At 37.0% G+C, this 19379-nt stretch overlaps 2 protein-coding genes across 3 annotated transcripts in view; both read right to left on the bottom strand.

Moving 5' to 3' along the window:
* The window catches only part of LOC129943409 (uncharacterized), a 119607-nt gene extending 110142 nt beyond the window's left edge, over nt 1-9465 (bottom strand). The window contains exon 1 of one of the 2 annotated variants that reach the window (XM_056052832.1): nt 8321-9465. In XM_056052832.1, coding sequence (XP_055908807.1) covers nt 8321-8775 — 455 coding nt within the window. In that variant the 5' untranslated portion in view covers nt 8776-9465. The remainder of the gene's footprint in view (nt 1-8320) is intronic. The other variant, XM_056052833.1, reaches the window with a different exon arrangement.
* A 6390-nt stretch (nt 9466-15855) lies between these two features.
* On the bottom strand, nt 15856-16953 carry LOC129939125 (cytochrome b-c1 complex subunit 8). Its single transcript, XM_056047002.1, has 3 exons — nt 16856-16953; nt 16159-16353; nt 15856-16091 (listed from the first exon to the last, which is right to left on the bottom strand). The coding sequence occupies exons 2-3, from the start codon at nt 16331-16333 to the stop codon at nt 15997-15999; spliced, it is 270 nt and encodes an 89-aa protein (XP_055902977.1). The 5' UTR covers nt 16334-16353; nt 16856-16953; the 3' UTR covers nt 15856-15996.
* Between the last annotated feature and the right edge of the window lie 2426 nt (nt 16954-19379).

Raw genomic sequence — 19379 nt, 5'->3', positions numbered from 1 at the left:
CCATTTGCCATATCGTTACTTGTCGAGTCGACTTCTCAATGAAGATGTGTAAACGTGTCTATTTCTTTATTATTATTATTATATTTTTGGGAAAGTAATAGTTAATAGGCAGACATACTCATAATGTATGTACGAGAGTATAAGAAACAAAAAGAATATAGAAAAAAATGGTTTGATTAGGTCAACCATTGAGAATGTTGTTGGTGTCATTGGTTAAGTGGGGCAATTTGATCGTTGTAGCTGCACAGAGAGAACAGAGTAAGTTCATCGGTTCCATTAGTAGGTACTTCTCATCATAAAAGGTCACGGTCTGTTTTACTTGGGAACATGAACTAGGTACCATTCGCAAGACCAATTTACATAACAGCTTTTTATTTTTATTTTGTATTTTGCTTTGTTTTGTAAGTTAGTCATTAGAGTATCGTCACGCTTTAATTTGGTTTTTAAAATGTACCTCTCGTACCTACATACCTACCTATGAAAAGTCTTTAGTTAAGAATTATTGAAAGTTATTCTTTGTATGTATATACTTATGTATGTATGTACCTACCAACTGCAATATTATATTTTTATTTTAAGATCAAAAAATGTGTGTTGCGATATAATTTACGGCTTGAGTGATATCGATATTTACACATTGAACATTGCAAGTGGTAGCAGGTTAAGACATCGCTGATTCGCTGCAGTCTTACAAAATTGTAATTTCTTTAATTAGTATTAATTAATTAATTTGCCTTTGATGTAATAAAATTGTGGGTATTGTTTTAATTTAATGGCGTAAGCTCTGTTGTAATTAGTTTTGGTTCATCAAAATTGATTACTTCTGACTTTTGAAAGAGTTCACAGGTTTTACAATGATCTTATGGTTTTTTTCTTATTGTAAACAAATTTTAATAAAATAAACAAAGTTCGAGTAGCTTAGCTTAGCTATGGTAAGATCGAACTTGACATTACTGAGGGTGTGAAGGCTATTTGTTCGTCGTTTTTCAATTTAGCAGTAATCGTTATTTTATTATTTTTGTAATTAATTTCTAAGATATATGTACAAATGGGTACTAAATAAAAGATCCCACGTAGTTTAGAAAGGAAGGTAAGGTTCTAAATTTCTTTTCATTGTTGTAAAACAAATTGGAGAAAGTTAATTTAAATTGAGTAACGTTGAAAGACTAAAATTAACAAAATAATTTTATGTTTAAAATTTAACTTTCAAAAAGATAAATGCGAAAAGTAAGTACATAATTATTCTGATGGATGGAACATTTTTTGGAAACAATACAATTTAAGTTAATACTTCGCACTTAGGCTGTATAAAATAATATTACCCTGTAATTTAAATTAGTTAATAAATGATAAATAGGTTAATATTGTAAAGGAAATTCAGTAAACAAATTTGTTTATATTTCTGGGTTTATAAGAATAAAACAATCATATTTCGTTTTTAATGGTTTTATAAGTATACAAATATTTTCCAAGACCATAAATACTTTCAGTATCACCCGTGGCATGATGGTTAGTGGGTTGGTCTTGGGTTTAATCCTTGCCTGTGCCGACTAAAGTTTTCTTCACGGGTACGGGTTGCGAGGAATTGACAAATTCTCCAAGAGTAATTCGACTTAAAACTGTGGGGACCTCCATCCCTGATGACAGTACTCGCACACAGGAATGGTTGAGAGTTAAAAGTTACTAGGCCCTAGTTCTCAACGGACTGTTGAGCCACCTAGTTTTTTATCAATACTTTTATCATGCGTCTCTAATAATTTTGGATACATTTTCTCCATTCCAAAGAGAACATTAAAATCGTTTATCAGGAAATTTATTTAAAATTTTTGAAAAAAAAAAAATACCAATGCTGAGATTTTAAATCAATTTAAGGTTTTCAGTCTGAAAAGATTCAGTTGTTTCCACTTGTTTTGAGTTTTCATGGTAAAGAAATGTCTTTTATTGATTTTTGCAACCTTGCCAGGTTTTCGAAAAAGAAATCGATTATGTTTTGATTTGACCGTTATTGTTGGAAAGGTGTCAGATTAATGCAAAGAAACACGTCTTTTGAGAAAATACCACTGTTGTCAGGAATTTATCTATAAATCAATCGACAGTTTAGTCTTTTTCAAAAATTCAAGGCTATTCAAAAATTCAACCACTAATATCCCAAAAAAATAATTTTAGCGGTTTGGTGCACACGCTTAAAGGGGTTTGAATACTTTTTATATACCAAGGACACATTGTGAACATTAGAAAAAGAGGAAGGGGCTGGAATGGAGAAGTCGACGTACATTGGTTTTGAACTCTTGAACATTGCAATAACAGGGAAATACAGTGTATTGTAAGACATTCCACATTCGCGTAGTACGGCTAAAGAACGAACATCTGTACTCCACAATACGACCCAAGTTAGGCGCAAAGTAAACGATGGCAATTCCTAAAAGCCCGAATATTACGGTTGAACTGTTTAATGGTAGGAATTCAAGTAGTTATTTAACTTCATCATAAGCCGTTAAAAAAAACGTTAGAATAGGGTGACCAAGAAACATTTCGACAACGTTCGAGTGACATAATTGAGTAAAAAATCTAATATCACCACTGACGCCTGGACCCTGTCAAAGTTCCGTACGCATAGATGGAGAATGGAGGAGAAGATATAACGACGAACTGTAAGGGCTGTACCGCGACACTGACCTAGTTAACAGAATTAAAGTCCAACGGCTTAGATGGCTAGGTCATGTAGAGCGAATGGACCTCCACGCATCCCAGAAGGTCTTCAAACCCAATCCCAAAGGACGGCGCAGTAGGGGAAGACCGCGCACAAGTGGAAATTGACCTCACCCAACTTGGAGCGCGAAACTGGAGACATCTAGCTAGGGACCGAGCTATTACTAAACAATTCAATATCGCCCCATTGGAATAGTTTTGAACAAACGTAATTTAACAAACATAATTTTAACGTAATACATTTATTCTTTAGGAGAGGACTTTGAAATGATTAAGGGAGTAGTACGGCAAAATTAAGAAGAATTTAAAAAACAGTTTTTTTATTTTAGCAAGGCGGTCCACTACAACAAAAACTCAAAGCTTTGATCGACCCGATGAAGGAACTGTTTAAGATGCTGATTGCGTCGAAGTATGAGCTTTGTGCAGCGACTTATCCCCAACTGAAAAACCTGCGTCTCTCCCCGAACCATTCGGAACTTAAATATATAAACACAATTCATGGATTGAATATCAGATGAAATAACTGTTTTTCAAAATTTAAACTCAATTTTCAACAAAATGTTTCAAAACGAGGTTGAAATTTCGATGATGGAAGAAGCTTTTGAAAACTCTTAGCAAAAGGGTTAATTTAGCAAAGTTACGAAAGCCACCGGCCCTTTGTTTAAAAGGCGTCGTAAAAAGAAAATGGATGATGAAATGGGATCTTCTAAAAAGATGTCCAAATTAGAGGAAGAGCGGACGCAACACCAATTAAATATCATGCCAATGAATTGGAAATTCTATAAAGGGATCGTTAAAATTTGGAAAGAAAAAGAGTTTAATTAAACCACGAAAGTTCTATGGTCAAACTGGAGAAGGCCAAAAATTTGAATTTGAGAGAAAACTCTTAAGGTTGCTATCTCAACTTCTACTATTGTCGGAAGTTGACAAACCAAAAGTTGATCAACTCCAGAGTTGATAGTCAAAAGTTGAGACTGTCAACTTTGAGTAAAGAAAAACAAAATCACAAGTTGAGAATACAAATCTAGAGAATTACTTCTTACTAGTCGAACCATTTTGAGCTTTTAATAAAGCGAAAAAGGTATTTGATATTCTTATTAGCTAGTTCACTGGGATTATCAAAAGAGTAGTCTCCCAGATGAAGTCTGAGTCTTATTGAAAGAGCAGATCAAGTGCAGAGAAGGTGAGAGATTGTTTCCTCTGTTTGCCTATAAGACAGTATCCCGGACACCTATATGGGAGCTTATATGAAGTCTGCTTTGAGATAACAATTCTTTAGAGCACTTTAGGTCCAGTGAAGGCCATATGAGGTTTGTGGCTGCGCATGTTGGTAAATTGTGCCACGTAAGTTTGTTATCGTAAAAGCTGTTTCTTTTAGCAGAAGTTTGCATGTAGCTATCGTTATACCTATCTTCTCCCTTTCAGGTGAAATAAGCATGACGGTTCCATTTTTAGCGAGTTCATCGGCTCTACAATTTCAAGTGATGTCTCTGTGGCCCGGCATACAAAATAGGTGAATGTTAAATTGCTGCGCCATCTCCATGAGAGACGATCGACAATCGAAGGCCGTTTGAGATTTGGTAGAGACACCGTCAAGAGATTTAATAGCAGCCTGACTGTTAGAGAAGATGCGAATATCAGAAGTTAATATCACGTTTTCTCTTAGCCAGGAGAGGACCTCTTTGATCGCTAAAATTTAAGCTTGGAAAACGCTACAATGACTAGGGAGGCGTAAAGAGATGCTTAGATTAAGCTTTTCTGAGTACACACCACTACCAACTCACTCCTTTGTCCTGGATCCACCTGTATAAAAATTAATGCATTTGTCATCCCTGGATGAAATGGATACCTGGAAGTTTTTTTCCCGAATTGAGGTTTTGGAGTAATACTCTTTGTACTTTGAGTAATAGTCTTGTACTTTGGTATAGAACCGAAGAGGTTCTAAATGATGGAGTGCCCCACATTATTGTTGGTCCATTGAGTAAGGGGTTGAGTCTTATAGCTGTACACAGATCAGACCTAACTTCTTCGAAAACGACGATGGAACAACTATAACCGTCAATTCGAGCGTTATGGTCATATGATAATCGACTTTGCAAAAAAATGACCCTGTTAACAAGTAGTTATACATTTTTCACAAATAATTTTTATTGCAATATCATTTTAGCTCTTATTTAAAAAAAATGGAGAGCTTGATGACGTTTTTTTCCTGGTTGTTTATTATAACCTTAACATTTATTGCTGTGTTTCCTAGAAACAGAATTAAACCCCAGAATATCAGCTTTCCTTTTTTTATAGAGATTCATGAAAGGAGGTCTGTAAAGCTGGAAGCACCACAATCGAATTTCGAAATTTTAATGATGCAGAAATTAAGGGCTCTTTTTGTGCTAATTGAGTGCTCTAATCCCGACTTGGTCCAAAAATCCCTTGCCCCTCAAACGAGGAATTGACAAATCATTCCTTTCATGAAAATGCTTTCTCAAATTAGTCGTTCTGTCGGCATATAAACTGTAGGTCCCTTCCATCTCTGACAACATTACTCGCAATGGTTGAGAGGTTTTAGGGGGAAGAGAATTTTGAACCAAGTCGGTATCAGAGCACTTAACTAGCATAAAATGAGCCCTAAATTACCCTATCATTAGATTTTTAAAATTTCGTTTGGTTTAGAAAGTCTCCAAAAATTAACTTTTTGACGTGATTAAGGGCTTAAGATACCAAATTGGGTTTAAAATAAATTCCCTCATCATCAGTTTTTTGAAATTATGAATTTAAAGGTGTGGTGTTTCCAGCTTGACGTCAAGTTTGATGGGCAAGGGATTTTGGACCATGTCGGAATTAGAGCACTAAATTAGAACAAAACAAACCCTAAATCACCGAATCGTTAGAATTTCCAAATTGGATCGTGGTGTTTCTAGCTTAACGGACCTCATGAAAGGAGTTACTAGGTTAATTTTTCTTCCAGATGCTCTTTGATTGATCTGGCACTCCTTGATCCAAAACAAACAAAAAACATACCTTATTTGTATGATCACCCGCAGAGTTCCTAAAAGCAGACCCTGAGTCAGCTTCCCGTATTTTGCTAAAACTCATGCACGCTGTCTGGGATAGTGAAACTTACCCAAGGGACTGGAAGGATGGAGTTATTGTAAAGTTACCAAAGAAAGAAAACTTCAAAAACTGTAATAACTGGCGCGGTATCACAGTTCTGTCCGTTTTTCCGAAGTTAATGGCAACTATTATTATCGAGAGGATTAAGTCCAGGATCGCGCCTACCCTCAATAGGCACCAAGCGGAGTTTCGTAATGGCCGCTCGTGCGTGCGTCGGTCACATCAACACCTTGTGAATCATACTCGAAAAATCATCTGATTACCAATCACCGATGTACCTGATGTTTGTAGATTTTGAAAAGGTGTTTGATCGGGTCAATCGTGAATGCATCTGGAGATCGCTTATTGCGCGATGAATCCCTGAGAAAATTGTCTCTGTTATTAAAGAATCGTACAACAACGCAAGGTGTTTGGTGTCACAATGGACAGTTTTCCGACTCCTTCGATGTGCTTCAAGGAGTGATACAAGGAGATATCTTGTAACCAATTCTGTTTTTGCTGGCGATTGACGATGTGATGACTGCCACAATGGGTACAAATGAAAGATACGGTATCCAATAGAATCTGTTTGACAAGCTAAGCAACATAGATTATGCTGACGATATATGTCTCATGACAAACAACACGTCAGGCTTAAATAAGATGTGCCATTCACTGCAATTAAATGGAGAGGTGGCTGGCTTAAGAATCAACACAAATAAGACCAAAGTAATGACCACGGGGAAAAGCACACAAGTTATTCTAAGGCAGGGGAGGTCGAGCAGTTTAATTTTCTGGGAAGTTTTATAGTTCTCGATGACGGAAAGGACCTGGATGTTAACAGTAGAATAAACAAAGTCCGTATTGCATTTGGAATCCTTTCTCCTGAAACATGGAAATGACCTGCCAACATCTCTAGCAGACTACAAGCTTTCGTTTACTGTTGTCTGCGCTCCATTCTGAACATCTGGTGGCCGCAAACCATTTCTACCGTTGAGCTGTAGAATAGGACCGGACAGAAAAAATTGGACGTTGACATCATGCATCGGAAATTGTGTTGAAAAGGCCATACACTGAGGAAACCGTAAGACAATATAGCAAAACAATCCGTCCCATGGAATTCCTAGGGTAATAGACGCTTTGGAAGACCAAAGACAACTTGGAGGTCATCAGTTTTAAAGGAGGCTCGGTCAGTTGCGTTGAATCGGGATAGGTGGAAGGATCTTGTCGCTGCCCTATGATCTAGGAGGACTAAAAGCGCTGCTGTACTTGCAGCCGGACAACATATATATCGGATGTCCCCCAACTCTTCCTTCTTCTTATAACCAACAAGTTAAATATGTCCACACCAAGTTAAAAAATGACTGAACTTTTTATTTTGTCCATCGTTTTGTCCAGGAAAAATACCTCTACTATTTTTTAACTCGTCGCCGACCGTTCAAATGTTATTTAACAGTTCCGTTTATATAGTGATAGGGGTGTTAAATGAGACTTTTATTTAGGTTAAGGGGCGTTTCAATAAAAAAGAAAAGCTTAATAGCCTTTTTCCTGGGGGTGGAAAAACAAATTTGTCGAGATTAGAAAAACAGTGGACAAACGATTAAACACCTACATCGTCAAAAAATTTAGACTTCTGACTTTCTGTCTTCACACTGCTCATTTTCAAAAATTGGCAACATGAATAATGGTTACGTGTAAAATCTTCAATGCCTTGCGATTAATTTAGTTTCTAAGGAAATTTGGCTCTCATTTTAATACACAAGAAACAAATCAAAAATATTTAGCACGTATCCAAATTTTTGGCGATCGGGAAAATTTCCTAAGAATTTGTATTCTCATAATTTTCACTTAATTTAAATGAATGTCATTTATGTAGAAGCTTCCTACTAAGTCATGAATAATTTTTCGTTTTTCTTGAGACCATTGAAATTTTCTTAAACCAGTAAATTTCTAGATTCGCTCTTTAGGTAATTAAAAGGAAATACTATTTAAGCAATGATTAGTAAAAAAAAAAACAAATGTATACATTTCGAGCTGATATTATTTTAGTTAAATATAATAACAATCTCTCCCACTGTTCGGTTGCGATCAATAAAAATGGGACAACTATTCCGACATAATTCTCGACGAAGCATTACAAACAGGCAACGTTTGTTTTTTTTTTAAATGTCATTATCTGCTCCAAATCAAGCACTATTGCTCCATTGCATTACACAAATTATCTCCCACTAGCCTCAATTAAATACCAACACACTATGTAGTGTTATCACTGCCAACAGCCGAATCAAATAGAGGAAGCGGCAATAGCAGCAGCAACAGCAAGAACAACAACAACGCCCCAAAAGTGTCCCCAATTTATAGAGATAATATACCAAACAGAACCACATGGTGCAGTGACTTTCGACAGTGGCTGCTACATCGCTACATGGCTATACCAACCAAATAGATAGGCACAAGCATTTATAAAACATGAAGAAAATATGGTAGGTAGGTAATTGAGAATTAGAAACTATAGAAAACTTACCTATGAATTCTCTCCTGTTGCTCCATCTCGTTATCCAGTTCAATGCACGCAAACAGCTCGTTCTCCCCCAGCCGACCGAAGACGCCGTTTGGGATTTTTCGCAGGAACTTCTTCAGCACACTCGCAATTGTGTACACCGAATAGTTGTCGACGTTGACCAAGCGGCCCGCTTGCAGGAAGTGTATAAGCTTTTTCATGGCACCCTGATGGCCAGGGGCACGGAAGACATCCCTGCGATTGGGCGACTCCTTGTTTAGCTTGAGGATAAGCACAAGCAGAGGCCCGGGAATGTTGTCGTTTTTGCATACTTCTTCGAGTGGGACGCCGAATTTTACTTTCTCCAGACGATACGAGGGGTACGATGGGGTTCCACCGGATCCCGGGTGTCCGCAAGAGGTAACCACACTGCCAAGATCGGCGGCGCGGCGATGGACTCGTTCCGCCCAGCTGGACATGTTTCTATTTCTTGATTTTGATTCTTGTCGTCGTCGTCTCCTTCGACAATTTGGAATCGGGTTTTTTTTCTTTCGCACTTTTTTCTCTCTACTTTTTTTTGGAATTCTTTATTTTTATATTATTGAATTTTGTACACAAAATTATAACAAAAATAAAAAAGCAAAATAATAAAATAACGGTTAATTGTTTTCACTTCTCTATCACAAAATCATTTGTCGTTTTTTTTTGTATTTTTTCTTTTAATTTATCTTCTTCCTAAAAATGTATGCCTTTTAAACGGAACGAAATTAAGGCTCCGGGGGTCGAGGCGAGGCTACGCTAGGCAAAGCAAGACGAGAGGAGAAGAGAAGAGAAACGAACGAAAAATTGTGTATTTCTTTGAAAAGCGGGCGGCGAATTTTTATTTCTTTTTCTATTAAGTTTTTCTACTTCATTTTCGATCGAAATTTCAACATTATGTTGAATTAATTTTATGATGAGTACAATTTAATTGAGTTTGTTGATAATTTTAAAAACGTTTTCAATGCGAATTTAGGGCACAGCGCACATTTTTCTTCGGCGGAGACAAACTTGAAATTGATATTGAATTGAAAATGAAATTGAGAAAAGGTAAAGGAGCGAGCGAACAACACACAACTAGCAGAAGGCAAGGCAAATATCAAATAATGTGAAGTAAAATGTAAAATGTATGTATAGACGGCGAGAAGAAGAAGAAATCTGGATGAATGCAATCGAAAGAACAACAAGAAAAAATATATGTGTGTACGTCGCTGGAAATGGTCACTTCCATGAGTTCCATGAAAATGGAGAAATGGAAGAATCGATTGTTGTTTTGTTGTGTTTTGTGAGGGTAAGGGAGATGGCTAGAGGTGTTGAAAGAGCGTGTAAGTGTCAAAAGTGAGTGACAGGAGAATGGCTTCGTGCAGTGGAATATTGTGCAATGTTGACTGTTTTCAATGGCACATTTGAAAATAAAGAAAAATGATCAATAATGATGGATTAACATGTATTTGCACTTCGAAAACAGAGAAATGGATGCAAATAAATAAAATCCATTGGTTATCACTGGTGGTAGAGAAAGAAGATCAAAAATACCAACGTCTTCAAAAATCTTTACATAAAGATTATAGTCAAAAACACTTTAGTATACCTACACTAGTGTTTTTTTATTACAGTGAAGACGAACACGTATAACTTCATTATAGCATCTTCGTCTGCATTAATTTTGCCACATGGGTGGAAGTGTAACAAAGGCTCTACATTTATTCTTTATTTTTAAATTTTGTTACTATTAGCTAGGTTCTAAATATCTAAATATATAAATATAAAAAATATAAATTTGAGTTCTGAAATTCGCTTTTATCGATGTTGATTTAATTCTTTTCGAACTTAAAACTAAGTGAAGAGTAAAGCAGATTTACATTATAACACTACAACTTTCCATGCGCAACTTATAACACCGAGTGCAAACCTGGCAGCACTTTTTAATTTTGTATCCAAAATTATCTGTAAAACCCAAGTGAAGCAACCGTTATTTGATTAACGTTTTTTTTATCACCTTGAAAAATATTCCTGTTTGATTGCGGAGTAAAAAAGTGAAATTTAAAGGCGGAAATTCAAATAAAAATAGACTAATTGAAAGTGATTATTTCATAAAGTTCTTTGAATTCTTTATTGAAAGTGGTAGGAAATCATTTTGTGTGCCTTTAAAATTGATTTTGGAGATTTTGTACAGATTCATTCTGATCGTGAAATCCCTAGGAAAATATGGAGTTCCAATACAGATATTCATATCTTTTTTCAAGTAAGGTGAAAGATATGGACAAATTTCCAACCACGCGCAAAGCAAAAAGCTTACAACATGTCAAGTTCGAATGATATAGCTTGAAAGCACCAGAAACAATCTGTTTGCTTCACAAATGAAGGCCAAACTTGACTTGCCTGTTTCAGTCCAATGCGTTAGACAAATTTTAAAAGGCAATTCCATCCTTCCTTATAAAAAAAGATCCAAGAAGCCACCCTTAGATGCAGGCCCGGATAAAAGAAAATGGGGGTCCGGGGCTATTTCAAATTTGAGGCCCCTAAAAAGATATCAAACCCAAGAAAGCCAACTCCTCATTATCCAGAGCGTCCTTAACTCCAAGCCAGCCAAGAAGTAACAAATTATGTAGTAATTAGGATTTATAAAATTGAATGAGTAAGTATACATTATAAATAATCATTATTACTTACTGACTTACCTAAGTTGGCGCTACAGTCCTGTGTGAACTAGGGCCTCACCCAACAAACTTCTCCATCTAGCTCGGTCCCTAGCTAGATGTCTCCAGTTTCGCGCTCCAAGTTGGGCGAGGTCACCTTCCACTTGTGCGCGCTACCTGATCCGCGGTCTTCCTCTACTGCGCTGTCCTGTGGGTGTGGATTCGAAGACTTTCCGGGCCAGAGCATTTGTTTCCATGCGCTCTACGTGACCCAGCCATCTTAGTCGTTGGACTTTTACCCTTTTGGCTAAGTCTACGCTTCTGCACCGTATAGCAGGAGGGATGATGAGGGTCCGATTATGTCAATGTCATCAGCATATGCCAGTAATCGGGTAGACTTTTGAAAGATAGTGCCTCTAGTGTTGACGTGTGAGCTCTGCACTATTCTTTCAAGCACGATGTTAAAAAAATTTAATGAAAGCGCATCACCTTGTTTAAAACCTTTTTTGACATCGAAAGGTTCTGTTAAGTTCTTTCCAATCTTTATGGAGCAGCTTGAATTCTCCATGGTCATCTGCACAAACGGACGAGTTTGGCGGGGATGCCAAAACTAGAAATGGCTCTATACAGCTCGTCCCTGTAGATGCTGTCATATGCGGCCTTGAAATCGATGAAAAGATGCTGGGTGTTGATTTGGTGTTGTTGGGTTTTTTCCATGATCTGCCGTAATGTGAATATTGATCAACGGTGGACTTTCCTGGTCTAAAACTACACTGATAAGGACCTATCAGGTTGTTGACGATGGGCTTTAGACGTTCACATATTACGGCAGAGAAGATTTTTATAGGCGATGTTAAGTAGACTGATTCCTCTATAGTTGGTGCAGGATAAGGCAAACAATACTGAGGTTCCATTCATCGGGCATGCTTTCTTCCGACAGATAAGTCTAAGTCGGGAGGACGGGATTGTTAGCTTTCGTCGTCTATGTTGAATGGATCATCCTGCCTGACAGCGGAATTCGGTTTGTCGTCGCCGTTATACAGTCTGCAGAAGTGGTCTTTTCATATCCTCAGCATTGACTGCGATTCCACTATGATGTTTCCACTTTCGTCCTTGCAGCCTTCAGTTCTAGTTGTATGTACCTGTGAATTTCGTTTCACCTGTTCATAAAACTTTCGAACCTCATTCCTGCTTTTATACCTCTCAACATCTTCGACCGCACGCTTCTCATGCCCTCTCTTTTTCCTTCTGAGAAGTCGGCGTACCTCTCGCCTCTTCTGCTCATAGAGCTCACGAGCAGCTCTCGTCCTTTTATGCAGCGCTGCTTTGCGTGCCTGTTGTTTGGCTGCATTTGCCTGCTGACATTCCTTATCAAACCAGGGGTTCCTTGTTGGTGGCTGTTTGAAACCCAGCACATCAGAGGCGGCTTCTCTGATTGCATCTTGGCAATGTTGCCACTGGTTTTCGCTACATTGTGTTGGCGACGTTGTACCTTCTCCCAGCACCTCCCTGTTTTGCCTTGGGTCTGGAAACCGGAAGTACTACCTTGGCTACAACGAGGTAATGCTCCGAGTCGATGTTAGCCCCTTGGCAAGTTCGGACATGCATGATGCTGGAAGCACGTCTGGCGTCGATCGCAATATGGTCAATCTGGTTGACAATAGATTGTTCTGGAAAAGTCCAAGTTCCTTTGTGGATGTTGAGATGTGGAATTATAATATCGTGCAAGGACACTGCTCATATGTTTTGTCTAAGAGCTCAAAGAACATATCTTTGGTGTTGTCATCTTTCTCTTCTGTGGGGGAATGCGCGCATATCAGACTTATGTTGTCGAATTTAGCTTTGATGCGTATGGTTATGAGGCGCTCATTTATGCACCTATAGCTTAAGGCGTTTTGCCTTAATCTGGCTCCAATGCCAAAGCCTCATCCAAATAAGCGGTGTTGGTTTTCTTGGTAGCAGTCACCATAGTAAATATCGCAGTTTTTCATCCTCTTTTTGCCCGGCCCATCCCATCGTATTTCCTGGATGGCGGTGATGTCTGCTTTATAGCAGTCTAGGGCCTCAGCTAATTCTTTGGCCACACGTGGTCTGTTAAGGGACCTAACATTCCACGTGCATATCCGAAGTTGGTTGTCCTTATTTCGTTTGCGTAGGTTGTCAACAGTAAATCCGTCCGTATCCGAGGCTTGTTGGTGCTTCGCAACTATGAGGCTTTTACGTGGCCAGGAAGTCACCCCGACGACACAGCCCCCAACCAGGAGGGCCAGATCTTAAGTATAACTCAAAGGAACTTCTATTTAGTGATGAAAAAAAAAATATTGGATGGCCCAGATCGATATCAGTCATGTAGGCATGATAAACGTCTTCAAACAGAAGTGAGAATGAGTCACAACTTCGGTGGTGGCAGCTTTTTCTTTTATACTGAGTTTTTAGAAGTTATGGTTGAGAGAGCTGAAGAGTTATGCATCTTCTATCAAAGGATAAGAAGAGACTGGTTCGAAAAGAACATTTCTTGATTAGATGTTTTGAAGTCCCGATATAAATCCGAGAATCTCTGGAGAATACTAGCCAAGCCAGTCGTATTTATAACAACGAGTGTAAATTTTACAAGACTGTTAGGCACCTACCCATTTGTCTCAAAATTTTAGATCAGAAAATAAATTTCACTTAAAATACTAAAATTGTTGGTTTAAACCTATTCAGTTGACTCAAAAAGGTTTCATCATTCATTGATCTTGAAATTACCATAAAACTCGTAGTCCATTAGGGTGGCAGTTATTTATTTAAGTTAAAGCTGAACGTTGAAAATAGATATTTTTTTTCTTTTAATACTCATGACTTAGATACACTCCTATTACTTTTCACCTATTTGATCCAAGTGTCCGGCTATGCGATTTATTCATTGAATTATCTATTGAAAGTAATTTAAGACTTTTTCTGCCTTTTGAGTGGTTTTTATTTATGAACAACAAAAATGTGTGTTTTTTTTTTTTAAATTTGATTGTATTCCAAATAGAATAGCGATGAATATATTTATTCAAAAAATTAGTTCATTACTTTCAAAACTGCAATAATGATTACTATGGAAGTTAAGGTCAAAATCAGTTTTTTTTTTTCTAATATAAAATCATAATTACCAAGCATCTTCCAATGACCCTCAATTTTTATTCTTAACCGCTAAAAGAGATTGCTTTATTTAGAAGATTGAAATCTATCAAATAAATGAACGTCGCTTAGTTTCTTACGAGTACTGGAGATCTTAGATATTATGCAATTATGTATATACAAACGAAATTGGCTTTTTCGAACGGCAATGGTCTTTGTTTTGTTTTAAATCATAGATAAAAATATATTTATTTATAAGACTACAGATTTCCGCAGATACTTTAGTCGTGTTTTGAGGAAGTCTGGCAAGGATTTCTGAAAGTGTACGTATAGTAATTATATTTTTTAATTTTCAGATTTTGTTGGTATACCGAACTGTTGATTGTACCAATCTAGAAAAAAAAAATCAATAATAACCTATTTTGAAACCCATATCTCTGTCTTACTTTCCACGCTTATCATTACAACGTTGTATAAACTAATTTGCTATCGCATCCGGTAGTGGTAAAAACAGTTCTGATTGTTGCACTCAAAACCAACATCTTTTAAATCTAGAGGACACAAACTACTCCACGATTTGAACAAAATTTCGTAAATGTTTTTGCTTTCACGAAGCTTTGCAGTTTTTCTTGTGATCTTCCACGACAAATGGTCTTGTCCTGGCTTAATGAAAACGTGATATCAACATCTGATATCCGTATTTTCTCAGATAGTTGGGCCGCTATCAAATCTTTGGACTCTGTCTCTACAAACTCTATAACAGTCCATAACTGTCGATCATCTCTAATGGAGATGCCACAACAGTTTAATATTCACTTTTGCTGGGTGCCGGTCGGGCCATAGAGACATTCCAGGTAAATGTAAGGCAGATGAACTCGCCAGGAACGGTACAGTGCAGACCATCCTACTACATTTGGCACGTACTGGCATACCAATCGCTACTTGTAAATTGTTGCTAATCCAGGACGCTGTGAGGAGAGCAGGCACCAGGTGGAACAACATCACCACGTATCAAGTCACAAAGAACAACTGGCCAACATTGGATTTAAAACTTTCAAGGTGTTTGGTATCTCTAGGTAGATCACATATAAGCTCGATAATGTGTGTCATAACCGGACACTGTCTAATAGGAAAGCACGCCACGCGACTAGGCGTATTCTCAAATGACTTTTGCAGAAGCTGTATGGACGAGGAGGAAACAGTTCTTCACCTTCCCTACCTAGGAGAATTCTTTTTTAACGATCTAAATCATATCAGCATAATCGGCCTCCCACTTTTCATGAGGGACTCAAACTGCTTCCATTAAGCTTTGGAGGAAGCCTAAAGATTGATGTGGTATCACAACTGGTCTAAGTGTGTCCGTTTCCATCTCGGACAGCCACTATAACCTAACCTAACCTCCACGACAAATTTTATAATTTCCTTCACTAGACCCATCACCTTTTGGCCCTACTTTGCTGGGATTTCCCGTCTAGATTTGAAGGCCGTTATTATGAATATAAAATCGAAAATGAAAGAGAACATTTTTGAAGTTACTCATTTTAAAAATCCCGTTTCAATGTTAACTTCAATATCCACAATTTTGGAAAAGAAGATGTTGCTCTATTTGAAGGTCACAGTTCACACATCTTTATTTCACCACATTGGATATTTCAAGAGTTCGCTTTGAGTCGAATGTTCATTTCGTTCTTCATAATATGGACCTATTTTTTTAGAGGCAAACACATTATTTTTTAATAGCCCCTGATTTTTAAACTGTTGCAAAAAGAATCAAAGTTATGTTCCAAGTGTTTTTTCTTTATTGATATACGACCATTTGGCTTTAGATCCTCACAATCGCACAGCAATTATCTTATTTACATAACAAAAGGAATTAATACGCCAATTAAAATCTACGCAGCCAACACAATCGCTCTATTCGTCATTGGCAAATTCAGCTGGGTCCTTGCGCTGCAAACGGGCGTGTTCCTTCTCGGCCAAGTTGTAGACAAGGTATGCAACAATGAAAGCTAAACAAAAAAAAAACATTCAATATTCGAAAAATTAAATACTAAAATAATTAAAAAGTGAACTTACGTGGTGATACAATGAAGACATTGGACCTGAACCTGCGAACCATGTTAGGGACACCCTTGCTGATGGCTCCGGCGAATGCCTTCTGCTCGAAAGGTGAGATCTTGTATGTCACCAAACCGTTGATTTTGTACAAATTGCCAAAATGTTGGCCATTCAAAAACGAAGTCAAACGCATTTTCGAAGAGAGTTCTTAGGCTTTAAAAAGAAATAAACAATACAAAATCAATTAATTTATAGTTTAAACAAATGAACAAACAAAAAAAAACAAGACGGAGCGCAACTAGGAACGTCCTTGGCCATTTAGAAAAGGGTAAAAAGGATCTGAGCGAAGAGGCAAATTGTGAAAATAAACATTTTGCCACCGGGATTAGTTGTAATCTTTACTGTTGTGCTCTCCAAATGCGACTATACCGATTTAAATAGACTTCTTCTTGGCTTTTCAACAAAAGTCCACGGAAGCTTATGTAATTATATCATCATCATGATTGTCGTCGCCTTTGGTGCTGCTCTTCATAATTGCTGTCGCACGCTCATAATTTTTGCGTGGTATTTTTAGCAATGAGAGGCAATTAAGCGCATGCATTAATAATTATTATTTATGGGTGAGACTCTGGCAAAACGCCCTCGGCCAATTTAAATTACATCAAATTAATTGCAATTTTTTCAGGGTGATTGTGGAAATAAAATTTGTTCTTACCTGCGGGGGTACTTCCACGGAAAAAATCTACACACTGACAGAGAGGAAAAGAATTCGCTTGAAATTATTTGACAAATGTCAGAAGGTCTTCGAAAATTTTCGAACACTTGGTATAGAGACATCTAGAGTTTGAGTAGAATAATGTGTCGGGAATTCGAAATCATGGATGTCATACGTTTAAGGTCTTGTTTCACTTTTTTTTAAATTCTTATTATCTATATGAAACATGTTTTTCATTTAGAAGAAAGATTCAAAAATTTTTTCTAGAAACTTGCTTACAATAAATTAGGAAAATAACGAAAGTATTTTGTATTCAAATTTGAATAAAGAATTTTTGTTGGAAAGTTCGTTTTACATCGACATGACATTTGATATCTGTCAAGCTTAACTGTCATTTAAAGAATATTGATACTAGTTGAATATATTGCTTAATAGCCTTTTCACACCAAACCCAAAACCGGGTTTTTGGAAAAAAGTTTTCAAAAACCCGAAAATCGTTCACATCGAACATTTACACGTTTTCATTTCACATTTGAATTTATTTAACACCGGCTGTCAAATTTTGATGAAAAAATTTGTGAGTGAAACGTTTTGTTCTTCTCAGATTATTTGTGAAAATAACATGAATTCTAACCAATTCAAATTGATTTTAACGTAATACTAGCTCGTCTCGAAGAAGAGTTTCAACTGAAGTTCTGTGGACGGGTGGAATAGGCTCACGACATGAACCAACAAGAACTACAAGCTCGCTTGGCTATAGCTATCCTCTTTGTTCACTTCAACACTGAGCTGACTATTGCTTCTGCCATAGTCAATTCCTAGTTTCAAATTCGTACTCATCCAGAGAGATCACTGAAGCTGTTATGATCGGCTGCTATTTCTAAATGACTATCTCTTTGGTTTCTTTCTTTGAGGACTCGTCTGGCTTGTCCAAATGACTGAGAATCTTCTAAATGTTGGCATCGCTGTCCATCAAGGGGTCATCACTGTTGTGGTTTCATTTACTAGAACAACGATTTCCACTCTGTCATCATTGTTTTGTTTACATTAATTTGAGCGCTGAATGTTTCGAAAGGTTTATTTGTTTAGTTCAACTTTGACTTGCTACTAGTTTTCTACACTTTTTATATTAAACTTATAGTTTACGAAAACTTGTGGTTTACCAAAAATGTATGGGAGAACTTGAGTTTACGATGTAGGTTTTCGGCCAAACCCGATAATTTCGCTAAAACCGTGTTATGAACTAAACCTAATACATGTGGAACTTAATTACCCATACTAACTAACTTAATAAGTCAGGCTAACCTTAGTAACCATATGAACACAAGGAACCTAATAACGTTGAAACATAGGAAGACAGGAACCCTAAAAGCACTAGGAACCTGGAAAAATTTAGGGACACTAATGTTCCCTGGGTTGTAAGGTTCCCCAGGTCCTAGTTTTCATAGAACTTCTAAGGTTGCCTTGGTTATTAGGTTCCCCGGATTCTTGATTTTCCTATGGTATCTAAAGTTTGCCGAGATATTAGGTTTCCCGTGTTCCTAGGGATCCTACGGATCCCCACATTCCTTACATTCTTAAGCTGTCTAAAGTTCGCCGGGATATTAAGTTTCTCGGGTTCCTAGTCTTCCTAGGGATCCTAAGGTTGTTAGGTTCCTCGGGATCCTCTACAGGAATCCTAGAAACACACGAGAATTTATCACAGGGCGCAAATATGGTTTTGTTTCGTGTCATAAAATGTAACCAAAACAATTCAAAGCTATGTTTGTAGAATTTCAGAATTTAATGTCACATATATACTGTACTCCATTAAACTGACATCTGAAACAAAAAGCACCACCGCACACTACGTGTTCCTGCTCTCGAGGTAAGCCACACTGGCAGAAGTTAAAAGTCACTTACACTTTCCGATACTTGGAGATCAGGCCCTAGAAGATATGTTGTTCCAAGAAGAGAGGGCAACAAGCGTGAAAAGTTTCATGGTTACATAACATCACGTTTTGGCTACGTCAATTAAGCATCGAAATCATACAATTCGGCACAGTTGGATTTTAGCTTTGATAAAACGAAAATTACTGTCCTTACTCGAATAATGCAGTATCTCTACACACATTAAAAACTTAATAGATATTGGGACGCATTCATAGAGAATTACTAAAGTCGTGATTTCTTGATCTATAGTTTAAGACTAGTTGATTAATTAAACATAGCTCTTATTCATAGTCAATTTTTCTGATGTGCTTAGTAAAAACCCAGTTTAAGGTTCTACTACAATTATACATCAAATGACAGGTCAAAACAAAAAAATACTGTTATATTTATTTTCAAACTTGTTATTTTGTGTTGTCATTCCTCAAATTGTCTAGTATAATAATAATATAAAGAAATGTGACTGTTTCTTTATATAAACGATATTATTCCTAAAAATTTTGTAGCTTAATTCAAATGAATTGAACCGTGTTTTATATATTTTTTTTTACTTAATGACATATTTTTTTTCAGAACACCAAATAACTCAAACTCC

Source organism: Eupeodes corollae, chromosome 1 (genome assembly GCF_945859685.1).
Source record: "Eupeodes corollae chromosome 1, idEupCoro1.1, whole genome shotgun sequence".
Classification (NCBI taxonomy): Eukaryota; Metazoa; Arthropoda; class Insecta; order Diptera; family Syrphidae; genus Eupeodes; species Eupeodes corollae.
This window is presented reverse-complemented; position numbering and strand designations above follow the sequence as displayed.